The sequence below is a fragment of the Papilio machaon genome, chromosome Z (assembly GCF_912999745.1).
Source record: "Papilio machaon chromosome Z, ilPapMach1.1, whole genome shotgun sequence".
Lineage (NCBI taxonomy): Eukaryota > Metazoa > Arthropoda > Insecta > Lepidoptera > Papilionidae > Papilio > Papilio machaon.
Window position 1 is genome coordinate 3,788,734 of NC_060016.1, and position 16,255 is coordinate 3,804,988.

The window sequence follows — 16,255 nt, forward strand, 5'->3', positions numbered from 1 at the left end:
TCGAGGTGGAATTTCAAAAACTACAATCGTTATTTCTCACGTTTCTGTGCAAATAAACTTTTCAATAAGCAACAAACGTAACAGCTGTGTGCTTGAAACGGAAATGAAATATATAAACTATCAAGACATTTAAGGATATAGATTACTTTAAACTTTAAAACATTTAATAACAGTGTTTTATTTAAGATAGTTCAACGAATGGAAATTGACGGTGATCTGGAAACTTATAAACATATTTAGGCAAAACCATTAAGTGTTGACTATGAGATTATTGAAATTAGTATGATCCGATTACTTGGAATATTAATTAACATTGCAATGCATTATCTCTAATCTAATTAAATTAATTTCAATTAACACCTTGTCCGTTATAGAAGTCATTTGGCTTACGGTACAAAGACATCACAATATTACAGGTAAGTTTAAATGTTCTAATGTATAATATTGACTAACATTGAATAAACTTCAGGAGTCTCTCCACTAACGTCTCAACTAAATTTTTTCGACTATAGAGTCGGATCGAGTCCCCACGTAAAAAAAGCCATAGTCAACCACGCTGGCCCAGTGCGGGTTGGTTGACTTCACACATATCATGAATTTCTTCTTAGATATCTGCTGGTAGCATCTCGATGTTTTCCTTCACCTTAAAAACGTCGGATAAATGTACATATGTAAATAGAAAGTCGTAAAACACATTGGTACATGGCGGGATTCGAACCCAGGACCTGCTGCAGATTATAAGTCAAGACCTTGACCCCTGAGCCACCAACTACATTTAATTAAACAGTTTTCAATAAGTCGATGAACCAAGAGATGTTGTTTTGTACTATGTACAATCTTTATATCTGACTTGTCCAAATAATTCGCAAAAAACAATTACTTATAGCTCATGAATTTAATGACCATGTACCGGGGTAACTAATTTTCTTGAGGCTGTTAGTTCAGGATTCAAACCCTTAAGCACGGTCGGCAGGTTTGCACATCACCTCGTCTCCCTTTTGCGAATTTCTCACGAGGGCAACAGTGTGACGGAAAAGTTGACAGTGCAGTATAACTATTGTGTGAACGCATACTTACTCTCAAAACAGTATATATTTATTTCTACACATTTTGTCCATTCTACTAGCTACTCGTATAAGGCTAATTGAATGTTAGATTTTACAATTGAATGTTAACTGCAGTACAGTTTTGTCTTACTATTCCCCATCATCGCATTTCCCTCGTGTGAAACAAGTATTTGAGAGGGTAAACTGGTCTGCAAAAATAGTCATAAAAATTGATTAGCGACTGTAGCAAGGAAATGCAATCTACCGGCTGCCGGCTAAACATCGTTTCCCCCCGTTCCCCCCCCCCAGCCCCACGTTCCCTGCACGTTGATGGAGCGCAACCCCAACCATTACCGTTTTAAATAATATTTTTTTAGTATGAATTTTTTAAATTAAGTTTGTAGAATTCAGATCTCTTGATTTATAATCTATTTATGATATCTTACTTTTATGCTTTATAGTTTAAGCATGATTAATAATCATATTATGTTCTGTAGATTTTTCACCAAAGAACCTTAGTCTAAAGGGGTACCAGCTATTATCGTCTCTGTCGACTCCATTAGACGAAGAAAGCGACACAGTACTATAAATATAGGCTATATATCTCTAGTTTAATTTATATTAATAAAAAAGTACCTAATATTCAACTCAGTAATAAAAAATATTGACACGACAGATACGATATGTTAACTCATAAAATGCGCCATCGAATTTCACATCTGAATTGCGAACGAATTTAAAAAAATAATTTGCTCACTTAAAACTTTGACGCCAGCATTTTTAACTACAACAACACGACGAATATTGTCATTGCACGAATGAACGAGTCAATACCAATTTATCGGACAAAGAGTCTTTATTAATTATTTTGATGAAGCTACCGAAAACAATATTTGTAATTAATGGCAGAGTAAAATGTTAAATAAATGTACGCTCGCGTCGCTGTAGGTTACGATGAATATGGCTAAAAGTCGTTTTTAATTAATTTACAATATTCAACGCCTTTTTGCCCTTTTTAAATTCGTTTACAATAATGTCTCACGAAAGTTCAAACAATTTAATTACGTTGAATGTTATAGTTAAGTTTCGAAAGGACATTTTAAAATGGTTATCAAAAATATACAGGTGATAGTAGATTACTTAGTTTTAAATAAATGTTTATTAATTTTGTTCCACCTAAGTAGGTTTAGCAAGGGGCAGGCCGTTAAAAAAATAAGTTAAAACTTTAAGGTTTATAAAACCATGTGCGCCGATCTCACGTATGAGATAAGGCTAGGGACATGATGAATTTTGAACAATACTGAGAAGTTCCATATAACTAATGATAATTATGTCATCTAATATTTTTAGTATTATTAATTAATTTATTTGTTTGAACCGATTTTAAAAATTATTTCATTCTTGAAAAGTTACACTATCTCCAGGTGCTAAGTTTCTCTTAATTTCACTAGTCCAACAATATTTTTGTAATAATATGTAAAAGAAAGCTTTATTATTAATACGTAAAGTTGTGTGTAACGAGTAACAACGATACCGCGCCCCAACTTTGTTAAAGTTGTTTACTCGAACCACAAACCTACAGGACACCTGAACAAACAATACTTTAATTCCATTAGTTACTGGATTTTTCGAGATTTGCGGTTTTATATTTACTTTATCAACAACTGGACTCCTTCAAATAATATGGTTTATAACTTGGAATCTTATTAACTTAAGTATTCTAAATCGGTTACTGCCCACACTCAAGGCTGTTCTTAGTGGAGATACAGTATAACAAATCAATGCTAAGGTATATTATAATTAGAGATTATCATACTGAAATAATATACGTTTAATTGAAATATCTAGTAAGCAATGAGTTTTGTTAGATTGAAGTGTATCTAAATAAAGATTTTTATGCCTATTTCCATTATCTCTGAACCTGCTTAATTTTTAATGCTGCTTAATTAATCCGAGCTGAATTTTTAACATCGAAAATTTGTGAACAGAATGAACGAAATTATAAGTTCTTGTTATAAGCAGTTGCAGTATAAAGAACATTAATAACATTCATAATTTTGGCAACCTAGCTTGCATTGACTTTTAAACAAATATCGTAAAATAGACCCTTGATGATGTCCATTTTTAACACCCTGTAATTCACCACTTTATGGATCAAAGAAAGAACAACTAAAGATTATTTGGTGTTAACTCTCGTCTTTATAACGAGTATAAATCTAAAATAGTACGATCGTTTCTTTGATCGTGTCTACTACAGTCCTAAAGTAATGAATTTCTTAAACCTCAACCCAATATTTTCTGCATATTTGCTATTTTTAATTAATTTAGAAATTTTAATACATTTTCGTGTTCGTTCAAAGATAGTTTTGCTATATACACGGTATGAGTTGAAAGTAGCAAGAACTTTTATTCTGTGTGTAAATGAGCCTTTCAACACATCGCATTATTAGCCCTAGTTTTCATGACAAAGAGTACAACCGCGCTCTTTGATTCTTTGCATAACTTTGTGCTAAGATATTCACAACATACGCTAGGAAATATAGCCATTTTATCATTTTCCATTCGTATTGAAATTATTTTTTTTTTTTAATAGTAGATATAAAGTACGGTCACAGATAAAATCTAGATACTAACATAAATATGTTAGCAATTACATACCGAAAATATTTTCGTGAGGTCAAAGTCGTTACTGTATAAGTGTACTGATACTAAAAACTTATTATTTTCATAAACTTTACTACATTTAATTTTTTTTCATTACACAGTAAAACATAAAAGTCAAGATGGCACAATAGCCGGAATCTCAGCTGAAATGTTACTCGACGTAAATTTCCTTTTACAGTAACGAACCTTCTGAGAACATAAGCGTTCGCGACTCAAACCACCTTTACTGTAAAGTTGGCTTATTCTCAAGGTCTGTAAATCCGCAAGGCGCAAAGCCATTTTGCACGCTCGGTAAACTTAGAAACTGGGCCAAAGTAGGCTTTTGTGAAATATACAGGATTTTTTTCCTTACTCGCTCACTATTTACGTGCTTAAGAACTATTTTGCCAGAATGCTTACGCTTGCCATGGAATAAAATGTAAATTTTTGAAAAACCATTAATATCTTTTAAAAGACGCTAATTATTTACCTTAAAGCTCGCCTTACACTATTAAGTAGTTTAAAATAATCCTCTTATAGTTAAGAACAACACAATTACTAACTTTAGAATATTTTCATGGTTTTAATAAATAGGAACTTCATAATGGAGTGCATCTTAAGACGCATTATAACAATTGAGATTAAGTATTATATATAGAAAAAATTTACCTTAAAATCGTTGTGATTGTTGGCAAAACCAAAATCACTTGTTAAGGTAAAAATAAAAACTGGACACAATGCTTGAAAAACGAATGGCAAGGTCCAAACGCTTCAAAAACACGTCACTACCTATACTAGCTGATATTTCTGCTGCTGATAATATATTATCCGGTGGAATAATTAACTAGGATATGCAGTTTAGCTCTCAAAGGCCTTTCGCCTCATTAATCCAGAGGCATGTGGGTCCGTCTAGGCGTCTCAGACGTCCCAAGTGAAATGAAGTCTATATAAATATAAAATACTAGCTGTCGCACGCGACTCCGTCCGCGCGCAGTTAAAAAAAATGAAAAATAGATGTTGGCCGATTCTCAGACCTACTGAATATGCTCACAAAATTTCATGAGAATCGGTCAAGCCGTTTCGGAGGAGTACGGTGACGAAAACTGTGACACGAGAATTTTATATATTAGATTATATAGTTCAAAATTGTGCTAAAAGAAATTTTTTATCAACAGATCCAGATATGCGAGACCGACGGCATCGAAGAACTGAGCGACGAAGAATGCCCGAGCACTGGCGGCCGCCGCCGACAGCGTGTTGTTGTCAAGACGCTTTGGCGCGGCTGCCATAACGATATCAAGTAAGTTTACATGTAGATATATGTATTTATTATAGGTAACCATGACTGAAGGCTCTGTTGATTCATTGAACATATTATTTCCGGACAAACTGTCCACAACGTCAGCTACTCTTAATACTAGATAGTAATAAATAGCAGTATGAGGAGTTTGATAACTGATTAACTGTGCGTCAGAGCGGCGTTCGCCCGCGAAGCTACATGGGGCGCAGGGCTCAAGCATCCTCAACTCGCGAGAGTGCTAGGTTTGAGCCTGCTAGAGCCCCCATGCGCGGCCCTCGATCGCGGCGATGCTGCTCCCCTCCCCACGATTCTGAAAACGGACAAGAAATTGAAGTAAGTGGAAAGCTTTAGCGTTAGCGAATCACCAGGTTTCTCTTGCATGAAAGTTGGATTGCCATTTATTAGCTGCTTTGGCTTACGCTTTTTCTGTTATTTTTTATAATTTTCAGCAAAAAAACACTGGAATTCGATACCAGCGCTACTTCCTACCGTCTACCAGATTCAATAGTGAATCTTAATGCTTAAGCACAGAAAAAAAATATAATTGTCATGTATTTTCATTAAGTGTTAAACACGTACAGAAGAATTGTATTTATATAGAGATACAGTACACATGCATGTTCATTACTTTCAATTATTCAGTGCCTGGCTTTGCTTAAACATAAATTTACCAACACTGCAAAAACACTTGGATATTAATAGTAACATCCCATGTATTTAAAGAAGATGTCAGCACAATAGCACAAAGAAAGGTAACATGATTTCAGAACAACAACTGTATTACTCTAAAAATACAGTTAGACACTGTTCAGTTGAACACGTGTTTTAACCCTTTGACAACCGGATTATGGTCGTCACCATGGTTGACATATAAATGGTCGACATTTAAGCTAAAATGTAATTGTAACATTGTCTAAGTATTTTTATATGGTTAAGCCCTAAATTCCTATAGATATCGTCTACAATAAACAGGCACCCAAATAATGAAGTGTACTCGTATAAAGAATTTTGTCAAAGTTTTTTTAAGTTTCACATATTGTATTTAATAATAAAAAACAAAGTGAATTTAAAACAATCATAACTAATTACATCTGCAAAAAGTAAAGGTCGCATGCAACTTTAATTAAAAAAGAAGGAATAATACCGGTAACAAAAATTAGATAATGAATTAAACGGAAAAATGAAGCAAAACAATTTAATCATTAAATTATGGAGCGAGATCAGGCGCTCCTACGCCACGCTTCTAAAGAAAGCCCCTTACTGGTTATTGTTCATATCAATTTAATAAAATGCAAAGAGGAAAGAGAGAGACATAAACTTGACATATTAATATCTCCAATTTAGCTAGATTTTAAAAGTTTAGGACACAATTATCTTTTTAAATTTGTTGTTACGTATTTTTCGAAGTAGTAGTAACGTGGTTTTCTAGTAGTCTTAGTTGCCTAGTTTGAAAAATAGAATTAATTATGGGAACACATTTTCAGTTATTCCAGTTTGACTCACATATGCTGTCAGATAGCAGCCGGCATGAAGTATCTGGAGTCGTTCGAATTAGTACACCGAGATCTGGCTGCTCGGTAAGTTGTGCCGTCGTCGCGTTCCTTGTACCAAGCAATACAGACAAACCCCCAAACTTACCCGTTCAGGAATAGGAGACGGTCCATCAGATTTGAGAGTTAATTGTCTTCCTTCTTCATCGATTACAACAACATTTACAGATCAAATATTCTAGAGATTCGTCGTGATCAAGTAACACTCATATTGCTGTATAATTGCATGTTCTCGGTGTTGCATTGAAGAAAAATCACTAATACTCAACCACATCATTGCTTTTAATGTCATCATTAAGCATACCGTGGATAGCTAGGATCATTTGATAAAAATAGAAGGTACAAAATCCAGACGTGGATGTAGAGTTAATGAAGTTGCAGAGGCGAAAGTTTCTGTAACATGATGAAGAATGTAGGAAAAGAATGTAGTTTGTCAATTATCAATATGAAGCAATGTATAACGATCGTATTTTACAGCAATATAACAGTGACTGAAGAACTTCATGTCAAGATATCTGACTACGCAATGTTCTGTGAGGAATTCGTGACCGACTACCATATGATGGCTGATGGCTGTCGCTTTCCGTTACGTTGGATGGCTTGGGAAAGCTTGCTTATGGTACGTCTTACTTTTTGCCTGACTAACTATAATTATTTCACAGATATTGATGAATATCTGTTTTTACGTCCTGCAACCTAAAATGTTTGACAGGCTTTCAAGAGTGATATATCATTCTATATGTATTTGTTTAAGCATCAAGCAACAGGAATACGACAGATGTTTTATGTCTTTAAATAAAGATAGACGATCTAATTTGCGGCCAGTCCATCCTTACCAAACCCCAACTTTTGAAGCTCAAAGTACAGTCGGCCAGTCATTCAGTAGGCAATGTGCTATTTGCCGTTTAAGATTAACAATTTCCCAGCTCCTAGGACGCTTAGTTTAAAATAAACGGCGCTAGTTATAAGGATTAGGTCATCAGAGAGATAAATTACTAAAATATAATGGAAGATTTATTTTCATTGTTCTAGGGCGTGTATGCTCCATCAAGTGATGTCTGGTCATTCGGCGTAACTGTCTGGGAAATACTAACTTATTGCCTCGTCAAACCGTTCGACGAAATGAATGACGACCAGGTGGGTTTCATGCATTGTCTTTTTTATATTTCTACTAGCTGTCGCCCGCGACATCGTACGCACGGCATTAAAAAAAACTTCATAACTAGCCTATGTGTTCTTCCAGACTATGTTCTACAACCATGCCAAATTTCATCAAGATCCGTTGAGCCGTTCTGAAAATATCTTCAAACAAACATGCATCCATCCATCCATCTAAACATTCGCATTTATAATATTAGTAAGAGAAGTCGGCTAAATTACTATACTATTAAAAGTAGTAAGTACCAGTTACGTTTATTCAAAGAAAACAATTGATTTTAAATGTTGGCAAATTGGCTACTCGCCTGTGATAGTTTAACATTACACTACCGGTTGTATATTATACCCTCCTCCATGAACAATACGATAAGCTATTCCCTACATGATGTAAGAGTGGAATCGGTGTAATTAATATGTGATTATCGTTGGTGTAGGTTATAGCAAACGCGAACGAGTGGCGTCGTGGAGGTCGCGGTGCCCGGGTGCCCGCAGCACCACCGCCGCGTTGCCGCCGGGAGCTCTACGACCTCATGCACGAATGCTGGCGACGTGAACCTGAACAGCGGCCGCGCTTCTATGACCTGCATCGCTTCCTGGAACGTATGACCCATGGCTATAAGCCACCATTCATTCGTTAAACTAACACCTTAATTTGTCACGGATTCCAAATATGAATATTGAAATCCTCGATTAAGGATATTACAAAACTTAGAAACCACATTACTGACTTTACATTTTGATGTATATTTGGGTCAATATGTGGTTTCAAACATTTTTTCCATATCGGTTTTTAACCGATATGCACTTACTTACCGAGACTTGTAACATAAAAACACGACTATACGTTATTTACAACGGATAATTTACGAATAATATCATTCGAATAATTTGAAACGTATCAGAAATATTGGACTCAGTCCTTTAAATACAGCGTTTCAGAAATTTTAGATTTATTATATTGGCCAATACTAGATAAAATCAACGAACTTGTGAGAGCTTCTTGATTTAGAATGTAAGTTTAGCTTTAGTTGATTTTTCTCTAGTGCTGGCCTGTCTTTTCTTAGTCAGTATTTTAAACAGTATTATTATAAGATACATGTATCATTCATATATCATAAACATCATATCTAATTGTAAACATTTTTACATATTAAAACACGCTTATAGTATATTATATATATCAAGAGACGAGTTTGTATCTATATCTTTCTTACACGGGCAGTGAAACCTCTGAGTGGCCTTTGTAGGTAGCCTTAATGCGTATGCTAGGTTTGTGAATTTAGATAGATGGTCTTGGAATTATGGATTGTGATTGCTATTCGGAGGTCAGCCCGTGTTCTGTCGACAACGCGTATATCTTTATGCCTATTCCCAGCGCTGTCTAGCTAGCGCCCTTTAGCTCTATTTCTACCACACCCAAGTGACATTCCTTCTTAGGTAGATGCTACTTTAATCGACGCAGTTACATTCTTTGGTTCAAGTACTGTCTCCTAGTTTATGAGATGCGAGGATTCTGATTTCCCAACGTTTATCACAAGTATGTAGATCTCATCGACTGACTATTGTAACTTGTCACCGGTGTACATTTTTTGTGGATACACGGTTTGTTAAATCAGTATGTTGACATTTTACCCCCATATTGTATATCCAAAATCTAATCCTATTTTTTTATCCTCTTTTAAATGTTAAGATTATATACATTAAGAGGTTAGTTGTATTCTCTAGAGCGATCAACCTAGGCTTCTTGTTTTTTCGATCACGCCTTACATATCCGATCACATGGCCGATGAATTTATAAGAATGATATTTTAGTAGAGTATTGATGAACCTTACGGAGTGTTTGTTTTGCTGTAGCGTTCGGATCATCAGTCATGTGAACTGATATTTATGATCCAAAAGTACCGAATTACTTCTGTATATATATTCTATCCTTAACCCCTATCGCTAGTATGTATATTAATATTTGAATTTCACAATTATTAAGTGTGTAAATATTGTTCAAAATCCTCCTGACACCTCGCCTGATTCGTAGGATTCAAATTGATAATCCCATTCACATTTACATCTACAATTAGGATAAAGAATTTACAACAAAAAATAAAACATCACAGATATATCGAAGAATAACATCTTCTTCTATGAGCCAGTGGATAGACTAAAGATTTTGAATAATAATAACTTTCAAATAGAGATTGTCTCATTTCCATCAAAATCTGATATGACTACATCTTCTGTTTTCACGCAAACAGAAGATGTCGTGATTCATATTTCGAGACAATCTTAATGCACGATGCTATAGCGTAAGTTGATATAATTTCAGTTCGTTATGATTTTTATTTCCCACGTTCATATTTTGCTACGTGCGTAATATTCTCTCAAAGCAATAATAGAAGTAAGATGAGTAGTTGTACATATTTAGCATAGTTTCGGGACATAAAAATAAATGTGGCATCATACGACTCCTTATTATTATGCAGTGTCTGATTAGATTTTCATCTCATATAATCATTTTATTCTTATGTTGTGTACCTGGGATGGATGAGAGGTGTGTGTTAGTTTGTAATATTAGAAATAAGTAGTCAAAACATACGTAGATTGATGCTGATTGAGATTTTCTTTATGTTTCATCATCTCACTAGTGTATTAGAATTTCGATAGAAAAACAGATACTGCAAAATAAAGGGAGGTTTTTTTGGAAATTGTACATAAGATTACAGTTGATTTAAATCCTGTAATTCCAAAACTGTATCTTACCACATTTATTATTGTATCTGCAACAGATGTAGGGTGATACAAACAAGGATAAAAAGACCTCATCCCAAATTCGCGATCGCGAAATTAGAACCCGTATTCTCTGATGAAATTTAATTGCTCACTTAATTACGATCATTTAATAGACTAGGCATTATTTAAATTTAATTCAAAAACGGATAATATAATAGAATACTACATTTATACAACTTTGACGCTAATACCAGTCGATTTATTTATAATAATTCATAATAAAAGAGTGGTGGGTAATTAAAATTTTGTTAGAGAATAAAGGAGCTGATCCACCCGAAATCTGTTTAATTAGTATTGTATATAGGCAAATTAGCTGCCAACTGTAAATAATAAAGTTAGATAAATATAAATAATAGAGATTGTGCAGGTGATGATGTGTGGAAGGATTAGAATACTAGAGTAGATAAGAGTGACGTACGAATAGGGATTATTACATCTTATCCAAAAATATCAAATATATGAATTTGATTCCACTCTAAATCTGTTTAATTAGTGCCAGTTGTCTTGTATAAAGGCAACTAATTGTCTTTGTACAAGACAACTGTTAGTCTATGATAGGATTATAATGACGAATGAATGAGATTGTATGTAGGATGTTTGGTGAAGGATGATTACAAAGCAGGTGACATACAAAATTGTTCCTCTCATGGGTCATTCACATTTTCTTGAAAGGAATATAACATGTGCCAATACAAAACTAACGACAATAGAATTTTTAATTTACATCCAATGCCATTAAAAGTGACTTTTGTGATCTAAAAGAGATAAGACTCCATCTGAAAACGTTTCAATTAGTAACAGTTGTATTGTACAAAGGCAAATAAAATAAACTTTCCATCAAAAAAGTAGTACAGTTTTAAAATCGCAATATCTTTTAAAATTATACTTAAGAATTTTGAAATAAATTAAAATCATTTTTAAAGATTTAATCGGATTTCTTTTAAGGTATAATTTGTTAAAATCAAATGTATAGCACAATACAGCGATGCGCACAAAACGAGCGGGAGCAGAGTACCTAGTAATTTTGTTTACATCTCCCCGACCCGCTGTCGCTAATATCGTGCTCCTGATCTTAGAGGACAGACTGCGACCCAAAATTTGATAAAATAAAATAAAAAATAAAATAAAAAAACAGTAGTCTTGTATATAGGCAAATTAGTTGCCATGTGTAAATATAACTGTAAGTTTCCACTGTCTAAACTCTCGTATAAAACATATCACAATCTGTTCAAAGAGAATGAGAACTTCTCATTATTTTTGAACAGACAACAATATGTTAATACAAGTGTCTCGACAGTGAAATTTGAGGTTAAACCTTTGAAAAAGTAATAATTATGGTTATAGGAATGTAGTGTGAATTATTAGATAGTAGGTATAGGGGGTACATACGAAATAGGATTATAACACCTGATCCAATGTCCTCAAATAAATGATTTTATGATCATAACGAGGTCAGATATCCCCCGAAATTTGCTTCTGTAGTCTTGTATATAGGCAAAATAGTTGCCATCTGTAAATATTACCGTGAATTTCGACTGGCAAACTACTTGTATACTCTCATCTCTCTTTATAAACTTAGAGATAAGACAATACAAGTATGATGGCAGTGGAATTTTCCGGTTAGATTATAAATGCTCCTATTCTATTTTGAATCCACTATTCTAGATGAAAATCTAGAATAGTTGATCCTATAATAGTTAAATAGGGTTCTTAAGATTTAAGGATTAATTATAATGAAGGATTGCATAGCATTCCGATTAGTATAGAGTTGGTATGAAAGTGTATGTGTGTTGAAGTAAAATTATAACTGAGCGATTGTGATTAGATTTAGGAAAAGTTTGATTCATTGATGCATGTGAAAAAAAATATATAAAATAAATTTTGGATTGATCGAGGTACTGTAAACGAAAAAAACAATGTATTGATCGGATTATGGTAAATTTAAAGGCATGTACCTAGTTGGAAATATTAAAAAAAAAGAATGAATGTGTGAGTGACTGAAAATTACGTAATCTGTTAGTTTTATTTTATGTATTCTGTTGCCATCGTTTAGATAAAATTTTATTTCTTAGCTCAAAATCCATTCTTCAGTTAATACTTAAGTGATTTCATTATATTTTTTTATCAATTCCTTGTACACAAATTCCGTTATTCAATAGTCACATTTTATATACTTGCTATGTTTTTCGTATATTTTTTTTATACATGAGTTGAAGGAGTATTATCAGAGCCAGCGTATTTCTTGTGAATCGTTTACTAGTAATTATAATATACTTAATATCTAAGTTAACAAAATATTATATTAGTTATAATGAAAAGAGGAATATCACGCATATAGTGAAAGTGGTTAATTATTTGAGTCTAAGGACCTTCGATCATATATTTTGGTGTAATAATAATAATCTACTAAAACATATGATCGAAGGTAAGAACAATTTAAAAGCATCGTGCCAACACCAATCTATGTCACCACTGGCTCTTCATATGGGTATCTGTCTTCATAGAACCATCTTAATGATATGAAATTTAAGGAAAACAGGTAACTAAGGCAACCTAGGTTAGGCGAGTCCCTGCATGAATATATTTCATTTTATAGAGTTAGAAATTAATATTAATTCATCGTAATATAATATCATTATATATACATTAATTACTGTATTTTATCTTGTTAATTATAACTAACACTTTGTCGATTGAAACATGAATATGTGGGTTCCGTACAACGAATGTTTAAAAAATATGTAAAACTTAAACTATCTCTTTGCAGTTCGTCACAAATTAGGTTGCACGTATTTAAAAATAAAATGATTTTCGGGACTGGCTCTTGAAAATTCTTAACAAATTTCAAGAACTAGCCATTAAACATCGAGTGTCCCATAAATCATTGATAAACGTATGACCTGGACAATGTATAAAATATCATTGTAATATTTATGGCACTTTCTTTGTGTATTGATTAAGGGAAATTACGCCAAGAGCGATGCATGTAAGTGTTTTACGGATTCTAAGTTATTCATATAAATGATTATGGTATATAGTGTAGTATTGATCTAACGTCCTGTAGATTACAAAAATATGCATGTTAATCAATATTGAATTCCCGTATTGAAGTTATCGAACAGTAAAATTGCGATATGTATGTATTCTGTATTTGCTATTGGTGTAATTGCATAGGGCGTACGATCCTTCTATCATAACTTCATATCACATGTATATCCACCTATATAAACTCTGTGTCAAAACACATCCTATTCTTGTTCATTTTCATGCATTATTTTTATATCTATTGATTTATAAATTTGGATTGTAATAAGAAAAGGAACGTCTTTCGCAAATACATCTTATTTTAAAACCATCGTTAACTGTGAATTTTAAATGGCGTAACACTTGTGTACATACACTGTTGCTATCTCTATTTTTTTTTTTTCAAAAAGCGGAAAGAAGATAGTAATAATGTTTTAATACAGCTGTTGCGTCAGTGGAGATACACAGTTACACTATGCGTGTTATATGCGAAAGGCAACTTATTGAGAGTGTTGGGACCAATGATTCGCATATTATACGATCACACTTGACCCTAATTTTAAAGTACATTGACTAAAATGACATGTAAATTCCATAACGTCGTACCGAGGATCTTTTTTAACACCTTTCAAAGCAGTCAGTGTATTTAAATTTGGTTAAGTTCGTAAAAAACTACACTAATAACATCTTATCACACAGCTCATGAAATTTTTATTAGCGGAACATAAGGTCCAGTAATTGAAAAGTTGTTTGTAAAATGTTGTATAAAAATTCATTAAATTATCTATAAACTAGATGTGATGATTAATATATATACTCATATATAGTTTATAGACGATAATTGAATATTTTGTTTGATTAAAATAGAATTTTCATTTCTCTCTGATGTATAATATATAATTAAAATTTTACCATATCTATACAAATGGCCAATTTTAAACGGTCTAAACATATCCATGAGAAAAATGTCTCTTCATTGAAAATTATAAATGTCTATTATTATTTATTCATAGATTAAGTCTTAGATAATATATTGCATGTATTTCATTGTTTAATGATAATTAACCAAGTATATGTTGTATGTAAATGGCTGTAACGATCCTTCCCCATATTATCCATAGTATTATGATTAATTGATAAATGTTTTCAATACGTCTTCTACGTGTCTATGTCAAATTTTCTTATATTTAATATCTGTGTTTAAATTGTAAACAGTAAGCTTTACGCTAGTTCTATGATTTTCATGTCATGATATCTGAAATAATACAACAGAAACAAACAATAGTTACGCTAACCGATTTTAAAAAAATTATGCTAATTTCATGTAGTAATTAATTTTCTATTTAACCTTTCTTTGTCATTTTCTGATTTTCTTTTTTAATTGTACGTTCTAGACTCATGTATCTATTTTAATTTTGTAGAAATCACTCTTAAAATGAAATCAATTCTGTAGGAACATTAAATAACACAAGACTTGTAGGCAACAAATGCCTCTTTTTATGTAATTTTAAATGTTAAAATAAATGTTGGATACATGTCAATATAGTGTTGTTTGATTTTAACAAAATAATAAGGCACATAGTGTAAATAACTTAAAATTTCTTAATGCATTATCTGTAAACCCTACTCCTGTCACCTACATTTTTAATACTTATCAACCAAGTTTCGTTTTCTGTTCTTAATCTTTTTCTTACTTTAATTCTGTCTTTAACTCTTTCTTCCTCATCCCCAAAGAAATGCTCCCCTATTTTTTTAACAACGAACAATACAATGAATAAAGCAGCGCTTGCCACCATTCCACCTGTTGGTCTTTCACGAATATTTGTGTTATGCATTTTCGTACGGTCATCGACAATATATTATGTTAAAATTTGTATGGAATTTACTCAGTCCCGAGAACAACACATCTAAAACAAATGTTGTCGAACATTACTAATAATTTCTCGCAAACTTACGTGCTAGGTCCTCAGATTTTGAGTAGGGATATGGCCGACAGCGTAGTAGGTAGATGCCTATAAATTACTGTTAAAAACACTTACATCCTACTTGGAAGGGAACACTGACGCCAGCAACTCGGTCCAAACCTTTACAGTTCGCTAAAATACTGTTCGTGTTTCAAAATAATACAGCATTTTTATTTCGCTCGGCAGAAACAAAAATATATCCACAGTTTAAAGAACTCGCGTAGCTTTGCATCCAAATACAAAATCAGATAAACCTTAAGAAAAGCAGAGCACAGCTGCGCTAATAATTTATGCTTGGCAACATCAGAAATAACAATTGCTGTGCGAAGTCATTGAAAATTTGTAGGATTGCAAATCAAAAAAACCACAAATCATTAACATTATTTATTCCTTCTTAAATAAATAATAATTATAGAATTTAATAAAGCAATAGAGTTTAACAGTAGTCAAATGAGTGAGCAAAATTGTGTTCTTTGTGACCATGACCCAAAAACAATTTTCTGATATAAATGAACTATTTATTAATTTTGTATATAGACCGGTTTGACTTGAACTTCAGTTTGTCATACATATACTTCTGTACTAGTTCGTTATATGTATCCCAGTTTGCGAGATATTAAACTGACTAGAGTTGTACTAATTAAAATATGTTTAAAATTTGATCAGAAATGAAAAATACATAATACCACATTATTTACCATTTATTATAATATGTAACATCAATTAAAATCTTATAAACATATATAAACAACAAAAGCTGCCTAAATAAAGCAATTAAATCCCAAA

General features: G+C 32.7%; 1 protein-coding gene across 1 annotated transcript in view; it reads left to right on the forward strand.

Annotated features, from left to right (window-relative positions):
• LOC106719764 (epithelial discoidin domain-containing receptor 1) overlaps positions 1-8,344 on the forward strand; it is a 61,053-nt gene extending 52,709 nt beyond the window's left edge. The window contains exons 12-17 of the mRNA XM_014514205.2: positions 4,865-4,989; positions 5,164-5,322; positions 6,474-6,566; positions 7,017-7,158; positions 7,572-7,676; positions 8,132-8,344. Coding sequence (XP_014369691.2) covers positions 4,865-4,989; positions 5,164-5,322; positions 6,474-6,566; positions 7,017-7,158; positions 7,572-7,676; positions 8,132-8,335 — 828 coding nt within the window. The 3' untranslated portion in view covers positions 8,336-8,344. The remainder of the gene's footprint in view (positions 1-4,864; positions 4,990-5,163; positions 5,323-6,473; positions 6,567-7,016; positions 7,159-7,571; positions 7,677-8,131) is intronic.
• Positions 8,345-16,255: the final 7,911 nt, after the last annotated feature.